This window comes from Podarcis liolepis, assembly GCF_965112155.1.
Source record: "Podarcis liolepis genome assembly, chromosome: 13".
Taxonomy (NCBI): Eukaryota; Metazoa; Chordata; class Lepidosauria; order Squamata; family Lacertidae; genus Podarcis; species Podarcis liolepis.
This window is the reverse complement of record NC_139573.1, coordinates 12514999-12537536: the sequence shown is the minus strand read 5'-3', so window position 1 is coordinate 12537536 and position 22538 is coordinate 12514999. Positions and strand designations below refer to the sequence as shown.

The 22538-nt window shown below is 44.0% G+C and overlaps 2 protein-coding genes and 1 long non-coding RNA gene across 5 annotated transcripts; 1 reads left to right on the top strand and 2 right to left on the bottom strand.

Moving 5' to 3' along the window:
• Positions 1 to 750: 750 nt before the first annotated feature.
• LOC310691454 (uncharacterized protein) lies at positions 751 to 9131 on the bottom strand. Of its 3 annotated transcripts, none has more exons than XM_083471261.1 (6): positions 8169 to 9131; positions 6007 to 6045; positions 4552 to 4848; positions 3299 to 3595; positions 2190 to 2290; positions 751 to 1189 (listed from the first exon to the last, which is right to left on the bottom strand). In XM_083471261.1, the coding sequence occupies exons 1-5, from the start codon at positions 8197 to 8199 to the stop codon at positions 2202 to 2204; spliced, it is 753 nt and encodes a 250-aa protein (XP_083327387.1). In that variant the 5' UTR covers positions 8200 to 9131; the 3' UTR covers positions 751 to 1189; positions 2190 to 2201. The 3 variants fall into 3 exon arrangements, with proteins under 3 accessions (XP_083327387.1, XP_083327388.1, XP_083327389.1); XM_083471262.1 differs by having other exon boundaries at positions 2195 to 2290; XM_083471263.1 differs by lacking the exon at positions 6007 to 6045.
• Positions 9132 to 9255: 124 nt separating this feature from the next.
• On the bottom strand, positions 9256 to 19376 carry LOC310691451 (immunoglobulin superfamily member 1-like). Its single transcript, XM_083471245.1, has 6 exons — positions 19129 to 19376; positions 16418 to 16456; positions 14781 to 15077; positions 11999 to 12295; positions 10973 to 11089; positions 9256 to 9927 (listed from the first exon to the last, which is right to left on the bottom strand). Exons 1-5 carry the CDS (start codon positions 19157 to 19159, stop codon positions 10980 to 10982), a joined length of 774 nt encoding a protein of 257 aa, XP_083327371.1. The 5' UTR covers positions 19160 to 19376; the 3' UTR covers positions 9256 to 9927; positions 10973 to 10979.
• LOC310691486 lies at positions 16947 to 22319 on the top strand. Its single transcript, XR_014518515.1, has 3 exons — positions 16947 to 17037; positions 20981 to 21483; positions 21911 to 22319. It is a non-coding gene; the product is annotated as an uncharacterized lncRNA (long non-coding RNA).
• The last annotated feature ends 219 nt before the right edge of the window (positions 22320 to 22538 follow it).

Sequence of the window (22538 nt, the reverse complement as noted above, 5' to 3'; positions counted from 1 at the left end):
CAAGAGGGATCACTGTGCAGCCTGCATTCGCTCCATAAGACGCACACACATTTCCCCTTATTTTTTAGGAGGGGGAAAAGTGAGTCTTATAGAGCAAAAAATACGGTAAATGAAAAAATAAAATATAAAAAACTATTGCCAGTCAGCTACTGGAGACAGAGGCGTCATCTTATCCTTCGCCTCAATCAGCCGAATGTCTTGGGTTGGCCCTGCATTTGAAATAGTTGTTTTTAAGAAATATGGACTGCATCTTTAAGCTAAGTCAAGAAAAGGTGTGTGTGTGTGGGGGGGGAGGCATTTGCCTACCTCAAAGGTTAATTCAGTCACAGAGAGGCATTCTCTAGCCCATGTCATTCTGTGAAAGCACTGAAACAGCTGGTTTAAACATTGTGACTCAGCATTAGCTGAAGTCCATGACTCAGAATAGACCCATTTCAATGAAGGAACATGACTAATGTAAGCCCATTGAATTAAATGGGTCTAATCAGAGCACTCCTTTGTTGGAGACAACTTTCAACACATGACTTGGTGGCCAGCATTGCAAGTCATACAGTGGCCCAGAGCAGTTTCTCCCTTAGGCACAAACCAACCTTGGCTTGTGAAGGATTTGCAGGGGCAGAGAGGAACCCAATAGGAATCCTGACAAAAGTGTGGAACATCTGTCTGTTTACTTTACACTCTTTCACCCACCTTGTGATGGGAAGGGGTTAAAAACTGGATCACCAGTGGCAGCCAGGAATGTATCTCTGATTGTGGAATACAAACTGTATTTATTAGTATGCAGATTTAGAAATAATTCATTAAAAAGAAGGGTTTGATTGAAAGAGAGCATGCTAGTTTCCCATAACAATGCTCAAAATCTATTTTAATTGAAACTACTGTGGTGCTGTTGATTTTTCCTTTCTCTCTCTTTTTTAAAAGAATATTAAAATTGTTTTGCTCAAGTTAATGGAATCGGTAATATGTGTTTACAAATGTAATAATGTCCGTAAAATGAAACACCATCAAAACAATCTCTTTTCATGATGGGAGGAACCAGGTTTTCCCTCTGTGAAATGTGATTTGTGGGGGAAGCCAGTTCATTTGATGAATGAAGCAATATATCGCAATCTGATTGAAGAGAAGCTGATAAGGGTAGAACTGCAATCAGCCAGGCAAAGGGGCTATTTCAGTCCTCTGCAGAGGAGACCTGAAAATGATTTTTAAAAATAGCAAGTGATGAGAGACTTTCCTGGATGATAACATCAGAGCAAAAATTCAACCCAGGAAGACCCTTTCCTTCCCCGACTCCAAATCCCGTGACATTTGTAGTGGAATGAGTTCAGAATCGGACCAATTCAGACAGATTTTGACTACACACAGTAGCAAAAATAATAACTTGAAACTAGAGAGAGGGGGGGGGGGCTAGTTTGGAGCCTGTGGTTTTCCAGCTACAGCCAAACCTTGGATCCCGAACACCTCCATTTTGGAACAGTTTGGCTCCCAAACGCCAAAATCCCGGAAGTAAATGCTCCGTTTTTTGAACGTTTTTTGGAAGCTGAACGTCTGATGCAGCTTCTGCTTGAGTGCAGGAAGCTCCTGCAACCAATTGGAAGCCGCGCCTCAGTTGTTGAACATTTTGGAAGCCCTATGGGCTTCCAGAACAGATTACGTTTGACAACCAAGGTTTGACTGTATTACTGGGTTTCATCAGCCCTAACAACTGGCCATGCTGGCTGGGGGTTGGTGACAGATGGAGTTCAATTAGATCTGGAGGGATTCCAGGTTCCTCGCACCTGCTTCAGGGCTCTCCGCATCAAGACCGCCACTCTGAAATGGCCCTGGAAATGAAGAGGTGGCCACGGGAGACGAGACAACGCCACGCTGTATCCTTCCTATCAGATAACAATCTGGCTCCTATGTTCTGAAGCAACTGTTCCAGACACCTGGAAGCCAGAGTGCAGTTTCCAGACTCAGTAGCATGTGCTACGGTGATATAATCTGGATGTTACAAAGATCTGAATGACTGTTGCCACGTATGTGTGTGTGTGTTTGGACTGGGGTGGCAGTGACGCCATTCTCTTCCCCGCCCACCCCAACCATAAAAAATGTTTTGGGCCACACCTGTCCCAAAGTACTCTTCCTAAAGTGTGGGGGGAAAGGAAATCCTTTAATCCATGGAGATTTTCTGCAGAAAGTGTATTACTTACCATACCTGTGGTTTAAAAACAATAGTGGGAGATGAGGAAGATGAAGCTGTTGATGGTGAAGAAGGACCCGCCAATAGCCAACATCCGTTCCCATCTGGTGCCTAAGTAGACAAGGGGAAAAAGAGCTGTTGGCTACAGAGTACAATGAAAAGTTGCCACATTTTGCTGAGTAGGTCGGGTGCCATTTTTTCAGAATCAGATAAGGCTTCGTAATTCCGGTTTGGGCCTCAGAATGCCTATTAGTCATTTTGGCAGACTCCTATCAGTGAGATTGTTATCGAATTGCCCTGTGTGATTCATTGTTCCTATCTAATCCTGATCTCAAAACCTGAGAATTACATGAGCATGAGAGATAGCATTACGCATGCTTTCCCCAAAGACTGCCTGAGAAATTCAAGCAGCAGAAGGGAAGCGTTTATGAGGAATTACGATTTGGTAGGAGCTACTCCTTCCTCCTGGATGGAACATGGTCACCTGCTCTGCTCCTGGGTCTGATCTGGGGAGGGTAGATTGTTTTTTGGGAGGCCAAATCCACCACTGACATAAGGAATGGAGGAGGGTAAATGCATTATATGGATATGAATATTATTATTTATCTGTGTAGTGAAAGCCATCATGAAAAAATACAGAAAATGAATGCATTACAAAGAATAAAATACACTCCACAGTTAAAATGACTATTAAAGGCAGGCATTCTGCCAGAAAAGATTTTGCTCCCTTGAAGAACTTAGCTTACCTGTCCCACAAGCTTTTTTCCTTAACACTGCCACCCTAAGTGCAAAACAAGCCCTTTTTTAGAAGTGTAGGGGGACCTGTCCCCTAATAAACAGCTAATCAGATGCCTCTCACCTGGGATATTAAATTTTTTGAATAAGGCTGCTCTTAAGTCCTTGTAGATTGGGCAAACTACATTATAAGAGCTGCAACATTAGGAGCGTTTGCTTAAGCTTGTTTTTCCCTTCTCCCTCCCACTCGCCCCCTTTTAAATAGGTAAGCCTGAGGGCAGAGAGGGTATTAGTACTGTCCCCCCTGCCTTCCAAGCAGCTCTGAGAGTTTTATTGGCAAAAGGGTGAAAATGCCATAAATAAATAAACAGACCCAAAGATTACCTGGTCCAACGACAGTGACAGGGTTACTCTTCTTCGAAATAACTTTCCGTCCAGAAAGATGCACTATGTATCCACACCTGAAGAGTCCCACATTCTTGAGCTTCATGATGCTCATATTGTAGATGTAGATGTTGCCGTATGAAGCCACAGCTGAGACGCTAATCCAGTCGCCATAAAACTGGAACTCCTTGAGATTCTTCGTTTCAGGTGGAGCTGAGCACACAAGGCTGACCAAATCTCCCAGGTTGTACTTGATGAGGTTGGGCTTCAAAGAGAGCGCTGGGGCTTCCGGGGCTTCTGGGAAAGAAAGATAAACACTCAAGGTTGAGATTCCTTTATGTAACAGAGCCAGCAGCTATACTAACTCCTCTATCCTGAAATATGCTTGCAATGGTTGGGTGGGAAGAGAGAAATTGAGAGAGGATGCAGATTCAGATGTCTGTTTTTAGGTTAATTTTTGACAAGGTGAAAGGACGCAAAGGTTGGGGAAGAAATCTTATCCAGTTGCATTTTCTGAAACCACACGCTAACCAAACCTCTCACACCCTTTGAAATTTGCAATGCACTTTTGCAGCCAGATAATCCATCTACATTCAGTTAATGGCTTGCACAAAAGCAGGCCTCTCAAATAACTTTACAGACAGGGAACTGTCAAAATAAGCACAGAGACTGCATAAATTGGTATTTTCTGCTACCTGGTGTGGTTAGGATTTGCTGCTGTAGTCCATGAAGGTCTGGCCAGGTTCTGCTGATCAGAGTTAATGCAATGGCTATAGCAGAGAATCCAGACTGGCCCAAGACAATTTGGCACCTGAGGCAAACCACAAAATGGTGTCCATTTCTCTAGTCCTAGTGAAGATCTACACAGGGAACATGGATGGGAACAGCACCTCCTGTTCACCAAGAGACTGTTGTAGAGTTGGCATTGCGAGGCAGCAGCCAAGTAGGCGGCAGATCCAGCCCACGAGGACATCACAGCTGTCATTGTGGACGCAGCAGTGGCTGACACATTCTTGGGAGGCCAGATCTGCTGCCCCTATAGATTCTGCTGCCTGAGGGAGTCACCTCACATTGCCTCATGGGTAGGCTGGCCCTACAGAGCACCTCCTCTGAATACAGGTTGAATCTCCCATGCAGATCGAAAACTTTCGCTAGAACTGCTTCCCTGATGAAAGTAGAAGTCGGAAACTAATATATGCCCCAAGGGGTTTTCTGGCACAAAACCACTGATGTCCTAGGGACTAGAAACCTACCCTTCACTTGTAGATAGATGGAGTTGCTTCGGGCAGATGTGACCTCTGTGTCAGCTTTCCCCATCCAGGAACCACAGCTGTAATTTCCCGTGTTGTTTGCTTCAGCCCTAAAAACCAGTCTGCCCTTTTGATAAGGGTCGGCAGCCATTTTGAGAATCTGTTGCCCGTCCTGATTGAAGAACCTGTATCCCTCCACCGTCTCGTTTGGGGAAGCTGAGCATATGAGCACAACCCTCTCGCCTTCAAAGTATTCGGGATAATTTGGCTGTACCGAGAGTTTGGGGGGTTGGAGAGCCCCTGGAAGAAAAGCAGAGGGATCTCAGTGGCGGGCACAGAAGAGGAACCTGAAATGAATTGTCGCAGTGTGGGGTGCTTTGTTATATCCTTGTTCTTTTCCAAGTCACTCCACCCCCCATGCTTCTTAAAAATTCTGCAAACCATGAGATTCAGACCAGATCCCTTACAGAATGCTCCATTCCATTCCTCCCCCTCGTGCTTTTCCTGAAATATTTTATTATACTTCTGCAAACGTGAGGTTCCCCCAATGCCTGCTGGTAACTTCCCTTTTCTGGTGCCGTTTTCGCTATATTAGGACCCACACGTGGAGAGTGAGATCACTGTTAGTATATAGAATTCTGTTACAATACATAAGCTGTCCTGGGAATTAGAAGATTTCTACAGTCTCTTCATGGAAAGTTGGAGCAACATTGCACAAAAATGAGGAGGAAGACTAAGGTGGTGGGATTCGGGACTGTACCACTTCAGACTACAGGTGTGGCCAGTGATATTTTGGAATATCCCCTGTAAGAACTCACTGAATGTACTCATCAGAATACAAGAGGGAAAACTGTGGTAAACCAAGTGAGCATACACCACACTTTTCCTCACCTCACAACAGCCTTGTAAAGTAGGTCAGGCTGAGAGTTAGTGCATACCCCACAACATTTCTCCAATGAAAATAGGGACATCCTAAGGAAAAGTGGGACATTCCAGGATCAAATCAGAAACCAGGACAGCTTCTCTGAATCAGGGACATATCTGGAAAATAGGGACATTTGGAGGGTCTGTTACTGATTGGCCCAACATCACGCACTGAGCTTCACGGCTGGAGAAGGAATTTGAACCTGGATATCACAAGTCCTACTCCAGGGGGCAGTGGGAAACTTTCTGGCATCACAGGCCAGATCTTCATCAGTATCAGCCTTGTGGGTCACATTTGACAAGTGGAATTTGATTTTCCTCACAGTGTGATTTCTGCAATAAAAATGTCAAAATTCGCTACTTTTATGCTGTATGATCAGCAGAGGATAATGGAAGTTGTCGTCTAAAACAGCTGGAGGGCACCAGGTTGGGGAAGTTGGCTCTAAGAGTTGAACAAAAGAAAAGTGTTCTTCTCTAGAGACACTCTTGTCTTCTCCACATCAACAACTCATTGTGGAGATGTTGGAATGTTACCTGCAGATGATGCTGGCTGTAGAACAACATGCAGGAAAACTGAAAGAGACAAATAAAAAGGAGGGATGAGGCATGTTAAATAGGCCTGGAAGTTTGAACTGATTTGATCTGAATCTTCAGATTATTTACATGTTAGATTTATGTCAAGGGAGCACATGTAAGGTTCATTGGGAGCCTCCCATCCAAGCACTGACCAGACACTGGGACCTGCATAGCTTCAGGAAGGCTGCAGCATCAAATCCCTATGCATTATTCAGCCCCCACAAAACAAAACTATGTTGTCAACATTACAGGGGAAAAGATAATTATGGTAAAGAGCATAGTATAAACAAAAATCACATTCTTGAAATAAGTACAAAACGCATCACAAATCAGTAGGTCCGATAAATTAAATGTCAAGTATGCGGAATCAGCCCCCTAGGAAAGATGGATGAGTTCTGATGATGCTGGAGGTGTCTGCCTGATGTTTTCTGGCACTTCAAAAGGACAGGTGCTACCACACTCAGGTGTCCTTTTCTTAGCGCATGTAAGATGAACCTCATGAGCATAAGGCACTACTAAGAGGGCCTCTCCCAAGTATCGCAGTGACTGGACATAACACAGGAATGGTCCAACTGAGAAGTTCAACTTTGCAGGCTTTGGCTGCACCATATGGGTGTTACCAATTGGTGTTACCAATTAAAGAGTGTTAAAGCACATACCCAAGTCTTATCCACCAAGGCAATCCTTACACACTTTTGCTCTGATGTTCCTAAAAAGAAGAGACCTCTAGCCAGGCTCTCGATTTTCTTTAGGAGGGATGAGCAAAGCTCCCACAGTGCCCCCTTATGGACTCTCTGTCTCCTCCTGTATGGGAAGAGGGTGTCTCTCAGTGGGCTCTCTTCCTCCCTCTGCCCAAATCACTGCTGCCCATTCCAGTTGCCTCTGAGCCTCATCCACATTACCACCCAGAGGAGAAGCACAAGGCAGGTGGGAGGCACTGCTGTCAATCCCTCACTGTTGTTGTTGCTTGCTTGCTTGTACAGCGATAGTGGGTGAATGCTGGCAGTGATAGCAAGGCAGAGGAGGACCAGGTATGCTGAGCCCTAGAGAATGTCAAGTGTAAGAGGCCCCATAGCCCCCCCCCTCTTTCTCTGTGTGTTTATTATTCTGACAGAAAGGATGACGAGGGTAGAAATAACAGACTTGTATATTTGCATACACACCATGACATAGTCCAGGATGAAAGATGAGCATTTGTGGTTACTAGCTGCTTCTCATTACTCAGCTGTTAAGTTCTGCTTCGCACATTTCCACATCTGTTTCTAGGCGCCCCCCCCAATCCTCATGAAATTTCAGCAGTATTTTAGTTTCTCTTAATATGCAGCATTTTCTGTATCCAATTAACTTAATATGCCTTTTTGTGGAAAACGGTTTTCAATATGATGCATTTTGCATGATTCCCCCCTCCACGTATATTTTTATATACATGCATTCATAAGAATGCTTACATGCATATTGCACACATGTACTTTTGCACGCGTAGCTTGGCTGCAGAACTGCCCTTCAAAATTTGGAAAATGTGAATTTTGAAGGATGGTTGCGTTTCTGTTTCATGTCTTGTTTGGGAACATGTGAATTAGGTCGGTTCACCTATTAACATGAACTGAATTTAAATTCTCAGCTATCGCTAGTGAGGATGCAACTGAGAAGTCTGTTTGCCCTCCTCGGGCGGGCTGGCACTGTATCTCATTTGTGAACTGGCCTCTAGCAGGCTGGATCATCCTCCTGCTGCCATAATGGCCAATTTAGGGAGCAGGAATTTAGGGGGCATTCCACTGGGCACAAGGCCAACTGGCCAGTAGTGACACTTGGCGCTATGCCCAGGGAAAGCTTAAATACCTGCAGGGCCATGATATTGTGCACACACACCACTTGAATGGCAATGCCCATCAACTTGGGGGTGGCCCCCTCAAATATTTTGTTGGGGGGTCCAAAGACCCCTCACCTCCTAGGAGTTGGCTCCTATGGGTCAGAGCGTGTTCTCAGCAATTGCTAGCCCTGAAGCCAGTTTAAAAATTTATCAAGGTGATTCTTTTATGATGGATCAAAGCAGGAATTAAAATCCAGGAGAAAGGAGTGGTAGAAGAAGAGGTTGGGGGAGAAAGAAAGTAGCAACATACCTAGCATGGGAACCAGAAGAATAACCTCCATGTTGAGAAGGATCTCTCTCCACCTGGACTGCACCTCCTTGGAAACTTGGTATCGCCAGTTTTTATATCACCCTTCCTCTCCAAGGCAGACCCTTAAAGTGTCTTTACAGGAGGGCGGAGGAACATCAGTGAAGCCCATATTTGCATAATCGCCCAGAGGGGAAATGCAGTCATTATTGGGGAAAGAGCCATTGGACTGAGGGACTTTGCTGCCTAAAATAGAAAATGGAAATAGGTCTGGCCAGACTAGAGGAGTCAGCACTTGACCTGCTAACTGTGTTGATAATTCCTGTTTTGTTCGTGTGCTCAACACATGCTCTGCTCCAGCCAGCAGAAATGCAGAGAGAAGAGGTTTTGTTGCAGGAGAGAATTGGAGCCAGTGGAGGCTGGTGCACTGGGGCAAATGGGTCACTGCCCCACCAAACTTACCTGGCTGTTAGCCAGGCTCCACCTCCCTGCCACCTTAGTTCCAATCAATCCAGTGGGAGATCCATTTTTGATAGACTAACTCAGTCTGACACTTCCAAACTTGCTTGTTTCAGTCCAGAACACAACCCCCCAGTCAGATGACACATTTTCCCAGATTTTTCTTGAGTGAGTGAGTGTGTGTGCATAGCAGACAATAGTGAGATGGACAACGTAGTATTTGGTGGAAAGTGAACTGCTGCAAAATGCTAGCAGCACTGAGTGTGATGAAGACAGCGCAGGCATTACTTTTTAAACCTTTTCATACACAATGAAAAAGGGGAGTGAAGAGTGGATCACCAAACAGCAGCCAGGAATATGTCTCTGATTGCAGAATACTATCTGTATTTATTAGTAGGCATTGTAAACCACCCTGGGATCTTCAATGTTAATAATGTTAATAATATGTTGTTAATAATAATAACAATAATAGTACTTATAAAGAATCCAGAAAGAGACATGTTTGTTTGATAGAGAGCATGCTCATTTCCCATAGTGACACCCTGTCTAGTTTCATTGCAACTATTGTGGTACTGATTTTTCTTTCTTTCTTTCTGTTGTTGTTTTTAGCAAAATGATTATAATAATAATGTAAAAATTGTTCAAGTTTATTGAGGGAGTGAAATATATTTACAAATGTTAGGGCTGATCTAGGTGTATCAGACAGCCACTAATACTGAGAGGAGAATGTTGAAAAGAAAAGTACAAGTTTCAAAGCAATTGTCCCAAAGTTTGCAAGGACCTGAGTTGTTGTAGTCATTGCTTTCAATGAATTGGCTTTTGTTTTTGTTTTTTCATTTAAAAAAAGGAGGAGGGGGAAGCCGCATGTTAGAGCAGGGATCAGGAAACTGGCAGAAGCTGATGGAAATTGAAATTCAGCAACATTGCAGGGCCAGAAGGTCCTCATTCCTGTGACAGGTTTACACAACAAAATGATTGTTCAAAGTCATCAATTTCCCCCCCTCCCCTGAAACAATTGCTGCAGCAAGTCACTTATAATATGCGATAAAGCCTGTAGAGACAGAGCAATCAAAAAGATTTCCACTGCAAATGTCATGCCCCAGAACTTGGTTTCCACCCCCCACAGCCCTCTGTTTGTGCTCTTTTGTGGAAGATGGATCCAGATTTCTCCTCCTGGTTATGTGATTTATGGAGGAAGCTGGCTCATTTGGTGAATGAATCAACAATCGGGTTGATGAAGAGCTGAGGTCAGACTGCCATCAGTCGGGCAAAGAGGACTATTACAGTCACCTGAAGAGGAGACCTAAAAATGATTTTAAAAATAGCAAGAGATGAGAGGCTTCCCTGGATCATAACTTCAAGGCAAAGATGCAACCCAGACCAACCATTTCCCTCCCTAACTCCCAGTTTTGTGATGCTTAAGGTGGAATGTTTTGGGAATGTGACCAGTTCGGATAAATAAATAAATAAATAAATAAATAAATAAATAAATAAATAATGTGAAGTTTGCTAGAGAGGTGGTGGGACCCAGGCTGGTTTAGATATAAAGGTTAAGGGACCCCTGACCACTAGGTCCAGTCGCTACCGACTCTGGGGTTGTGGCGCTCATCTCGCTTTATTGGCCGAGGGAGCTGGCGTACAGCTTCCAGGTCATGTGGCCAGCATGACTAAGCCGCTTCTGGCGAAGCAGAGCAGTGCACGGAAACACCGTTTACCTTCCCGCCGGAGCGGTACCTATTTATCTACTTGCACTTTGACGTGCTTTCGAACTGCTAGGTGGGCAGGAGCAGGGACCGAGCAATGGGAGCTCACCCTGTCGCGGGGATTCGAACCACCGACCCTGTGATTGGCAAGTCCTAGGCTCTGTGGTTTAACCCACAGCGCCACTCATGTCCCAATGGTTTAGATATAACTATCCCTATGTCATGATCCTGAATCCTTTGCCACACAGAAAGCCGCAGAGGCAATGCCCCCACTCCCCGCAGCCTCCACAGGTGGTGAGAAAGTGATCCTGGAATGTCATGGTCAATCGAGGAAGACATCTCTGGGCTCTGTCAGGGATGGATAACCTGTTGCCACCTAGATCTTGCTGGGCTTCAACAGCCAGCAAAGCCAATAATCTGGGATGGTAGGGGACATAGTCCAGCAACAGTTCCTCATCTCTGCTTTGCATGATGGAAGGCTCAAGTCTTCGAAGGCCTCAAGGCCACCATCACACATCTAACACCACAGTGGTTTTCAGTGAAACTGAATCATCTTAAACCCTTACTTCAACCACAAAAAATGTATTGGGCCACACCTGCTCCAAAGTACATATTAGAAAGGAAATGCTTACTCATTTCACTTACCTGTGGTTTAAAAACACAAGTGGGAGATGAGGAAGATGAGGCTGTTGATGGTGAAGAAGGAGCCACCAATGGCCGCCATCCGTTTCCAGCTGGAAAAGTTGTCTAAGTTCCCGTTTACTAAGAAAAAGAGTTTCTGGTTACAGAGTGTAATGAAAAGATGCCACATTTCACCGAAGTTGGGTTCTCTTATTCAGAATCAGATAAGACTTTGTGGATATTGGTTTGGACAACCCAATGCTTCTTAGTCATTTTGGCACACTCTCCGAGTGTTATTTCTACAGAATCTCGCCATGTGATTTCCATTTATTATCAATTCCTGATCTCGCAACCAAATCTATGGAAGATAGGTTTGCAAGAGAGATAGCATTGCCCCATTCCCTGCTTTCCCCACAGCCAGCTGGAAAAATCCAGTCAAAGGTTTGTGCATCTGTGATGGAAGGGAACCATTTCTAGTGGGGATTGTCAAATGCAACTCAAGCAGTATGTCTGGGAAATAACTGTGTGGTAGAAGCTGCCCTACCCTCCTTGCTGGCCATTGGCTCTGCTCTCACATGTGATCTGTCGAGGAAGAGTGCTTCAAAACAAAGTGTGTTCTTTATCAACGAGAAGACAACAAGGAGTCACCAGTGAAGAATTCCTTTTGTTAACTTCGCAATAAGATCTGCAACTTTAAGAACTTTTATTTCAGCTTGCATTTTCCTTCTCCCTCTGACTCCCTTTTTCTTTGCATGTCATGACTTTTTTATCTTTGGATTGTAAGTCTGAGGGCAGGGCCCACCTTAATATTGATCTTCCCCCCTCCCAAGCAGCCCTGAGAGCCTTTATTGGCGAAAGGCAGGTAAATAAATAAATTAGATAGATGACAGATGGATAGATAGATGATGATGATAGATGATAGATAGATGATAGATAGATAGATAGATAGATAGATAGATAGATAGATAGACAGACAGATAGATGATAGACAGACAGACAGACAGACAGACAGATATAGATAGATGATAGATAGATAGATCTGGAGATTACCTGTTTGAGCAATGGTGACAGAATTACTCTTCTTTGAAATAACTTTTCTTCCAGAGAGCTCCACTACGTAGCCACACCTGAAGCTCCCCACATCTTTGGGTTCCATGATGCTCATGTTGTGAGTGTAGACATTGCCATATGGAGGCACAACTGATATTTCCTCTTTGTCGCTATAAAACTGGAACTCCTTGACTTCCTTTCTTTCAGGCGGAGCTGAGCACACAAGGCTGACATTATCTCCCAGGTTGTACTCAAGGAGGCTGGGGTTTAAAGAGAGGGAGGGGGCTTCCGGGGCTTCTGTGAAAGAAAGATAAACGCCCATGGTTGAGATTGCTTCGTGTAACCCAGAGACAGCGGCTAGCTAAACTCCTCCACCCTGAAGTATGCTTGCAATGGTTGGGTGGGTGGAGAGAGAGGGTGGGAAGAGAGAGAGATAGGGTGAGGGCAGGGAAGCATTTTTAGACATCAGATATTAGGCTTGCATTGAAATAATTGAAGGGTGGAGGAGAAATGTGATTTAGTTCCTATTTAAAGGTGAACCTAACTGATTTGCAATTTCTAAAATGGCAGAAAAACTAAAACACAGCCACACTTCTCTGAATTATGAACTATGCAGAACTGGCCAAACTGACATACAAACTGTGAGATAAGGACAACTGTGACTTTAAAGAAGAATGGGAACTTTTCACAAATTACATAAAAAGACAACAAAATGAATTGGACTCCTTGGCAGATTTTGAATAAACATACATAGATTTACTGATTGATAACATGGTAGATAGATAATGTGAGGATTTGTATAATTTTATAACATGCAGAGAATAATATGGGTTGAGAAATCAGAGACAGGAGCTGAGGGAAGTCAGGGGGAGGGAGGCTTTGAGGGGGGACAGGGGGGAAATAATGAATATGATATGTTTTGATATGTTGTTATGTTGAAATTGCTAATAAAAACATTAAAAAATAAATAAAGGTGAACCTAACTGATTTGCACTTTCTAAAACTACAGAAAAACTAAAACACAGCCACACTTCTCTGAATTTTGAAATGCGGTTCTCTAGCCAAGGGATGTGTACAAAAATACATAGATTAGGGCAAAGTGTGCCTAAAGATGCAGATAAAGACCAACATCTTGGGTCAGGATGTCACCAGCACTCCATGCATCAGCACTGGTGACTATACACTTGAGATAGTAGACAGTGTTGGATTCCACTTGGGTTCCACCATAATCAGCGTATTGGCATGGCAGCTATGGCAAAGGCTCACCTCTCCGAAAGGGTATGGGAGAACGTGATGCTAGCGTCCAACACCAAGATAAAGGTCTATCAGGCTTGAGTGTTGAGAATGGTGCTTTATGGAAGTGAGCTGTGGGCAACTTACAGCCATCAGCAGCGGTGCCCCAATGCCTTCCACATGCACTGTGTCAGGAGGATTTTGGGTATCACATGGCAGGATAGAATTCCAAACAAAGAGGTGCTCTCCCAAGCCCACATCCCCAACATGTTCACACTCCTGTCTCAGAGTTGCACTAAAATGTTCCTATCCAACTTTGTACATACGATGAAAAGGTTCTGAGGGTTTTATTCAACGCTAGCACTACTCAGAATAGCTAAGTAACACGGCTCAGTTGGGTTCATTAAATAGTTTGCAACAACCCGGAAATTTGAATTTGAAGCTTAGCAGGAAAAGAGTCAAAAGGAGCATTCAGGTTGCATAACCTAGCCTTTGCTGCCACTTAGTGGTTTTGCTGCTCCTTTCCAAATTTTCCCAACAAGTTTAGTTTCTTTTCACCAAAACTGATAACTAAGAATGAAAGCAATTGCCTAAACATTTTTTATTTGGGCGGCTGGGAAACTTTCTGCAAACTTGGTTTCTCTTCTCTGCAGTAAAAAAATTTGAAAACATAAAAGGGCTAATATTCAACTAAGTCATACTCAGTGTACAGAGGTCATTGAGCTGTTCAGAGATTGTTCCGGTTTCGAAGCATATATATATATATATATATATATATATATATATATATATATATATATATATATATATATAAAATCAGAACTTCCTCCCCTCCATCATATTGAAGGGGGCACTTTGCAGGCACAACACTTCTGCACTTTTTTTCTGCTGAAAATAGCCACCTGAAGCTATAATTTTCCCAAAAGGTTATTATTATTATTTTGCTTTATTTTTGCAGCAAATGAGTGCATTTGCAATACGTTTGTTCATTCTACACTTTCAGGGCTACAACAGTACAGAAAAGGTCCTCCTTATAGTGTGTTAGATAACAGTGAGAGTTTCCCCCACCCGAAAGCTAATAGCGTATATGTGTGTTTGCCTGATTTTTGCTGAGATTGTTTCTAGGGAGGGAAAGATTAAGCTGATGGCTGCCACCTCCCACCCAAGGCATTTACTTTGTTCTTTATTTTAAAGCTGTGATTTGCTAATCATGTCATTTGTATTCTGCATAGTTATCCACCCCTACCCCACCCTGGGTCTAAACCACAGAGCCTAGGTAGGGCTTGCCGATTGGAAGGTCGGCAGTTCGAATCCCCACAATGGCATGAGCTCCCATTGTTCAGTCCCAGCTCCTGCCAACCTAGCAGTTCAAAAGCATGTCAAGTGCAAATAGATAAAGGAAGGTAAATGGCATTTTCATGTGCTTCTCTGGTTCATCAAATTGGGGATGCCAGATGTAGCAAGTAGCAGAGGAGAAGAAAATGAATTGGACAGACCATCCCTTACGCATTGGAACAGGCCACCAACGTTCCAGGAACTCAAAACCTACCTTTCACTTTTAGGGAGATGGAGTTGCTTCGGGCAGATGTGACCTCTGTATCATCTTTCCCCATCCAGTAATCACAGCTGTAATTTCCCGTGTTGTTTGCTTCAGCCCTAAAAACCAGTCTGCCCTTTTGATAAGGGTCGGCAGCCATTTTGAGAATCTGTTGCCCATCCTGACTGAAGAACCTGTATCCCTCCACCGTCCTGTTTAGGAAAGCTGAGCATATGAGCACAACCCTCTCGCCTTCAAAGTATTCGGGATAATTTGTCTGTACCGAGAGTTTGGGGGGAGGGAGAGATCCTGGAAGACAAGCAGAGGGATCTCAGTGGCAGGCAAACAAGTGGAACCCGAAACAAACTGTCACAGTGTGGGGTGCTCTGTTTTAGCCTTGCCTGTTCCAGGTTACTCCACCCCACCCCACATACTTTTAAAATTTATTTTTGTGTTTCTGCAAACTGTCTTATTCAGCCCAGCTCTGTTTCAGGACTTTTCATTCCACCCCCTCCATATATATATATATATATATATATATATATATATATATATATATATGCTTTCGTAGATTTTCACGGGTACAGGAATGCAGGTTTTGGTGTCTTCGGGTGTCTTCCCGTGTAAGAGTTGGGGTGTCTAGGCGACGTTTCGACGAGGTCTCACTCGTCATCTTCAGGCTGGTGCTTTCGGCTTCTTGTTACTGGAACAGAGCAGGATCTCAGTGTTTGAGTTCCTATAAATACTGTTGAGGGGGTGTGGTGTATAGCCTCCAATGTTCTGGGCAGAGAGGAAGTTCCCAGGTTAGTGTGCCTTTTCTTCTTTTGTTCCTTAATTACTTGAGGGATATCTTGAGTGATTTCTTGAGTGATATTCTGAGTACCACTTAGGTGGGTCATTAAGTGTGGATTAGTTGCTAAAGCTTTCGTGTCTTGACCTCTTGAGCTTGTGAAGTACTCAGAATATCACTCAAGAAATCACTCAAGATATCCCTCAAGTAATTAAGGAACAAAAGAAGAAAAGGCACACTAACCTGGGAACTTCCTCTCTGCCCAGAACGTTGGAGGCTATACACCACACCCCCTCAACAGTATTTATAGGAACTCAAACACTGAGATCCTGCTCTGTTCCAGTAACAAGAAGCCGAAAGCACCAGCCTGAAGATGACGAGTGAGACCTCGTCGAAACGTCGCCTAGACACCCCAACTCTTACACGGGAAGACACCCGAAGACACCAAAACCTGCATATATATATATATATATATATATATATATATATATTTGTACTTCTGCAAACCTTGCAGTTTTCCCCAAGCATGCCAGTAACTTTGCTCCTAAACATGGGTATATGTTTCATTCTGCCTACATAAGGATTCACACTTGGAGTGTGGCTTTCCTTTTACAATACACAGTGGTGTTGCAAAAGGGGGGCGGAGGTGGCACTGGGATTTGTAAGTTTGGTACAGTTTGCTCCTGGAAAGTACCCAGGTATAAGAGTGAAGCTACTAGCATACTTGCGGGAACCACAAAGCAGCTGGAGGAGGTGCTGGGTTGCTAAACAATAGCACTAAAGAGACAAGGATTCTCCTCTAGAGACACTCTGGTCTTCTCCACATAAACAACTCACTGGGAAGAAGTTGGGATGTTACCTGCAGATGATGCTGGCTGCGGAACAAGAAGCAGGAAAACTGAAAGAGAGAAATAAAAAAAGGAGGGATGGAACTGGTTAAATAAGGCTGGAAGTTTGAACTGATTTGATCTGAAGATTATTTACATATTATATTTGACTCAAGGGAGCATATGTATTAGGTAGGCTCCCATCCAAGCATTGACCAGACCCCAGACCTGCATAGCTTCAAGAAGGCTGCAACAATATATCCCTTTAGACCTTAGGCTTAGGTCTTCAGCCAATGGGTCTGTACCCACAGGTCGGCTCCACGGCTACGCCAGGTGGGTCACAGAAAAACTGCCATCATCACACAAATCCTTCAGTCCAACCTGGAGGCTGCAGTCTTTTATTCCCCTTTCTTATGTCTTACCTTCCAACTTCTTCCGATGCAAAACTGGAATGTGCATCTTCCTGACATGCGCCTCATGAGATATTGTACAGTGCCTCCAAAGCATGCATTTTGGGGAGCTGTGTGAGGTTGTGGTACCAGGAAAAGTGTTCCTTTGAGATGAAAGTGTGACAGATCACGACACCCAAAATGGCCGCAGAGGTCATGTGAGAAAATACAGGATGTGCCTCTTTTTCCAAGGAGCTTGGAAGGTATGTTATGTGAGAGAGTTCCCTCATCATTTTGCACCAGCCCAGCCATGCTCCCACATAGTGGAAACACGCTGCCTGGCTTGAGAAGAGGCTATTTACCCAACTATTGCAGCCTCGCTGAATCACATAAAGCTGGTTGTGTTGTGAAGCCTAGAAGCCACTGGACTCCTCTGCATAGAAAAGAAGTGCCGGAATGGCTGCAGCTGTTGGTGGTGAAACACTCAGGGAGGAATGAATCCAGGCAGCCCCGAGTCTAGAGATGTGAGGGTTTATTCACCACTAAGGACTGCTATTCAACAACTTCTATTTTCTTGGAACAGAAGGATTGGGCTGGGGGGAAATGATGTGGGGATTCTAGCTGAACTTAATGGGCAAACATGCCTAAAATACTGGATAAGATGAAATTGTTGCTTTGTGTAGCTATGTCTGAACTCTACCTATGTTCAGTCCTGTTGAGGTTTTTATATATCCTCCCCTCTCTACTTCTGACTGTATTACGTTCTGAGGGTACTGAGAGAGAGAAAAATCAGATTTATTTTCTGTACATCTGAGTTCAGGAAAGTTGATACATGGAGAGGGCAGGCAGACCGGCAGTTGTGAGAAAGGGGAAAAAAGGCATCCACAGAAGGTGTCAAAAAGAAAACAAAACTTACAGAAAAGGGAAAGGAAATGCAGCTGACCAGGGAGAGAAACCTTAGTTAATTGTAATTAAATTAGCATGCAAATCCTATGCTTGTCTACTCAGAAGTAAGACCCATTTATTTTAACTGGACCTCTTCTCAAATAAGTTTGCATCTTTAATATTTCAGTGTTGATTTGGAATGAAGGTTAGTTTTATTTAGTTGCTTTTAAAAATAATTATAAAATGGCATTATGTAGAAAAAGAAAAAAAGCTTTTTGTTTGTTTGTTATGGAACTACAAGAATATGTTGCTTCAGTGTAGCAGAGTCTGGGAAGTTTCCTCAAACTTCAACCAATGAGCAACAAATAACAACCGCCCTCTGTATTGGGTGCTGAGGGTGATGAACTTTCGCAGAAACCCTGTTCATTTTTATTTCAGGAAAGCTGATATTAGGAGAGGACCTAAATGACAGAGAGGTGAATTAAAGGCAGCAGTGAAGATGACATGAGATGGAAGAAAGTGAGCAAAGGAAGAAGGGAAATGAGAGGGAGAAAAAAAGGCAATAATGAGCAGGTGAATTGAAGTAGAAGGCTGAAGTACAGAAAAGTTTGAGAAGGTAGAGAGAATGTAGAAAACAGTATGAGTGGAGAGGAAGTGGAAACAGGAAGATTGTGAAAGTTGAGATGACCGTAAGTGGCAACAGAGAATGAACAGGAAAAGTGGAAGGAGAGAGGAGAGAGAAAACAAAGACAAGGCAGGCGATGAAGGACAGAGAGTGAAAGAAGATAAGAAAAGAGAAAGATAACAGCAGTTGACAGAGAAAGAAAGGAAGTGAAGAAATTTATAAAAAACAATAGAAAGCATTTTTCTGATAACAGAATGCAAGCATAAATGCTGACAGTGGCTTTTCCTCTTGCTCAATATAAGCCACAGCTTAATTCAAGAGAAAACCTCCAGAAGTCAAAGAGAGGATACTACAAAGTATAAATAAGAAATGAACATGTGAAAGCTGGTCCCGTGTTCCTGGCTCGGATTTTTCTATCTGGACTAGTTGAAGACCACTTCTTAAGATCATGTCTTGGGCAATGTATTTGTTCGCAAAAAAAAAACCACACCATATACAGCCAACATTAAAGAAAATAATTCATTGTAGTGGTGAAAAACATAAAAGCAACAATAACATTTCATTCCTGAAATAAGTACAAAATGCATCGCAAATCAGTAGCTCAGATTAATTATACATCAATTTAGATCGCACACATACTTGTCTGGCCACACTGATGAGTTTTAAGCATGCAACTATACAAGGCACCACTGCCCACACCCTTTTCCCCTGAGGCAGCTGCTGTGTTTGTTGCTGCCGTTATCGCTCATTCTTGCCAGTGCTTCTCTATTCAAATATGGTAAGTGGACAGAGCAGAGCAGAGCAGGACCAGAGGCTGGGGTTATCAGAAAGTAGCAAGACATACCTAGCACAGGAACGAGAAAAAGAACTTCCATGTCGAGAGGGGTCTTTCTCCACCTTGATTCCACCTCCTTGGAAACTCTCCTTCGATATCTCTAGCTTTGAATATGGTCTTCCCCTCCAAGGCAATCTCTACAAGAGTCTTCTACAGAAGCTCAGAGAACGAGCAGGGAAGCACGTCTTTTCACAATCACCTTATTGGGAAGTCTAAACTGATCTCAGCTGCTGGACCATGGGAACTTACTGCTCAAAAGAGAAAGTGGAAATGGTTTGCCCATATTGGAAGAGTCAGCAGACAGTATGAGCTGTCAGCCACTTTAGTATTTCCTGTTGTATTGCTACACCCAGTAAATTGGACATTGCTCCACCAAGCTCAGCTTGCCATCAGTCATCCCCCACCTTACTTCCAGCTGGCTGTCACTGGCTGTCAGCCGTTACCTCCTTAGTCTCAATGTAGTTATCTCCATCTATTGCGTGGACAGGCGGAGTCCCCAGATCCCGAGCGGTCCCCCCCGTCATGTGGAATAACGACTCAAGACAACGTGCTATGGGATTAAATTGGCCACAACTTTATTAAATTTCAAATGTGGGTAGACCTTGGCTCAGGCATTGGGCATTCTCCCTCCCCAGTCCCCAGCCGGGGACCTAGGGAGCATCAGGGTTATCCAGTGTGTGTGTGTGTGTGGGGGGGATGGGCCAGCCCTGGAGAACATATGTTCAAGCAGAGATAGCAGCTCCCGTTACGCCACCGCCGCAGAAGAGAGCAATGATGACCTTTCGGCATACGGTCAAAGCCTCACTTCAGAAACCCCTTTAACGGGGAACCCTGGTATCGCCGCCGCAAAGAGGAAGATGGACTAAAGGATTCCGCCCAAGGCCTGATACTGCCAAAGTTGTGACGTTTTGCTACGGGAAAGGCGAAACCTGCCAATGCAGGGAAATTCCTTTCCGGCCCTTTAACAACGACCTTAACGTAGCAGCGCCCACATACCTGTGAAGAAAAGTTAACCTGCAAAACCTGTGAAGAAAAGTTAACCTGCAAAATAAGACATTAACTGAGGGTGGGTAGGGTGGGAGAAGCTCTGGAGCCAAGTGAGGATTCCCAGGTAAGATCCTCCCTCTATTGTGTGGGCAGGTAATCCCTCCCCTACCTGGCCTGGTCTCCTTGGCAACGCTTCCCCCAGATGGGATTGGACAACTGACTGAGGTAGGCGGAGACCTCCAGGTATCCCACCTGAGGGAAGGCAAACAAAGCCTATGCTGTTGGAGCTGCTCCAGATCTAGGGGCTGCGCGCGTCCACGCAAAGGGCACCCCCCGTTTTAAGCGGGGAGCAGTCATTATTGGCTCTGGCTCCTCCAGCAATAGACTCTGACTCCACCTACTGTTGGTCTCCTTGCTTTCTACCTGATCAGCCCCAATGGGCACCAACCTTCACTGAATGAGACTGCTTTACATACCAACTGTAGATCCAGGGCATGTGAGAATGTCAAAGTGCTGGATCAGACCAAGGTCAACCACACCTTGCACTTTGGAATGGAGTAGGAATTCGTTTGACTTGTTTTCCATAGAGGACGGCCTTAATCCTATGCTTCCAAACATGCTTGTTGTGGATCAGAAAACAACCCCCAGTCAGATGATGCACTTCTGCAGACTATGGAATGTATTTTCAATGCACAAAACATATAGAAGATGCATACAAAATGCCTGTTTTAATGGTGAATGCTTTGAAAAGTGTATACCTTGAAGCTGCTAGCTGTGAGGATATGCAACTGCTTTTACATGCTTTAATTTGATTATTTTAAAATCTGTGTTGTTTTATCTCTGTGCTGTTTGCTGCCCTGGGCTTCTTTGGAAGGAAGTGCAAGAGAAAAAATTACCAACAGTGGCAAGAATAATAAACAGGAATGCTTAAGGGGAGGATAATAAGCCGTAACAGAAGCCCCACCGTAAGACTGCAGCAGGGACGTCTGCAGAAGGAAAAGGCACCTAGAACCTGTCTATTTCACTATAGTCATGCTTTGGGACTGCATCAATTTAAGTGCTTTGAGACCTGAGATTTGACTTGAGACCTTGTTGGACTTCAAATGAGATTAATAAATGTACATATGAAGAGGAAGCCCATCACACACACACACACACACACACACACACACACACACACACACACTTAATACCTGGCTGTCAGTCTTTCCCTGCTTGGTCTTCTACTTTCTATTTTATGTTAGGATCCAGATTCCTCCCCCACCTCAGGTTCTAACAGAAATTCTTTAGGTCTTGTATGGTTTGGCTCAGACAGTATTGCTGTAGGTTTGGAGGGGTGAGTCTGTATGATACCCTGAGTTCCCTGGAATTCTTAGGGTCTAGTATCTAAATAAAAAAATTCCTTCCAGTAGCACCTTAAAGACCAACTAAGTTAGTTCTTGGTATGAGCTTTCGTGTGCATGCACACTTCTTCAGATACACTGAAACAGAAGTTGCCAGATCCTTCTATATAGTGAGAAGGTGGGGAGGGGCATTACTCAGAAGGGTGGTGGGAATGGGAGATTGGCAGATAGCTGAGATGAGCCTGTTGACGACTCTTAACGACTGCAATAGGTCTTACAGGAAAAGGCAAGGGGTGAGAAGGTGAAAAATGGCTTAGTCATGTATAATGAGATAAGAATCCAATGTCTTTGTTCAGACCAGGTCTCTCCATGGTTTTGAGTTTGGTAATGAGTTGCAATTCAGCAGCTTCTCTTTCCAGTCTATTTCTGAAATTCCTTTGTAGTAAAACAGCTACTTTGAGATCTTGTATCTAGTAAGAGTTAAAAGCAGATAGAGGATTATATTGTTAAACCAATGGCCATTGCTGGCCACTTAAGTACCTTCATCAGCATAACCAAAGAAGTTTCTCTGTGCCATAGGGCTTTCCCCCTCTCACTTAACTGCCAGCTGGAGAGAATTTTAGGCGAGTGTGTTGTGAGTGAGCTGAGCAGAAAGCAGGCCGAGAAGCTGGAGAGGCAGAGACATGCTTGATCTGTGCTGGATCCTGTTGTCATCCCTGTATCTTGGGAGACAATGGATCCAACGCTGTGACTAATCAAGAAGCAAGATCTGTTGGGGTGTTAATGCCGAGAGCTCTTCCATCTTAGCTAGGGTTGCCACCTGTCCTGTGTAATACAGGATTGTCCCATACTGCAGTGCAAAATGCTAAGTCCTGTATTGATGCAGTTTTGTCCTGTATTTCAGGTCTCTCCCCCCCCCCCCCGCCCCCGTGCCAAGTTAGGGATCCTCTCCAAATGCAAGGGTTTGAAAGGATGTGTGAAAGGTCATGTATTTAAGCTCGGGGGAGCCAAGAACAGACAGAGTTACAAATTCTCGTGTGTGTGTGTGTGTGTGTGTGTGTGTGTGTGAGAGAGAGAGAGAGAGAGAGA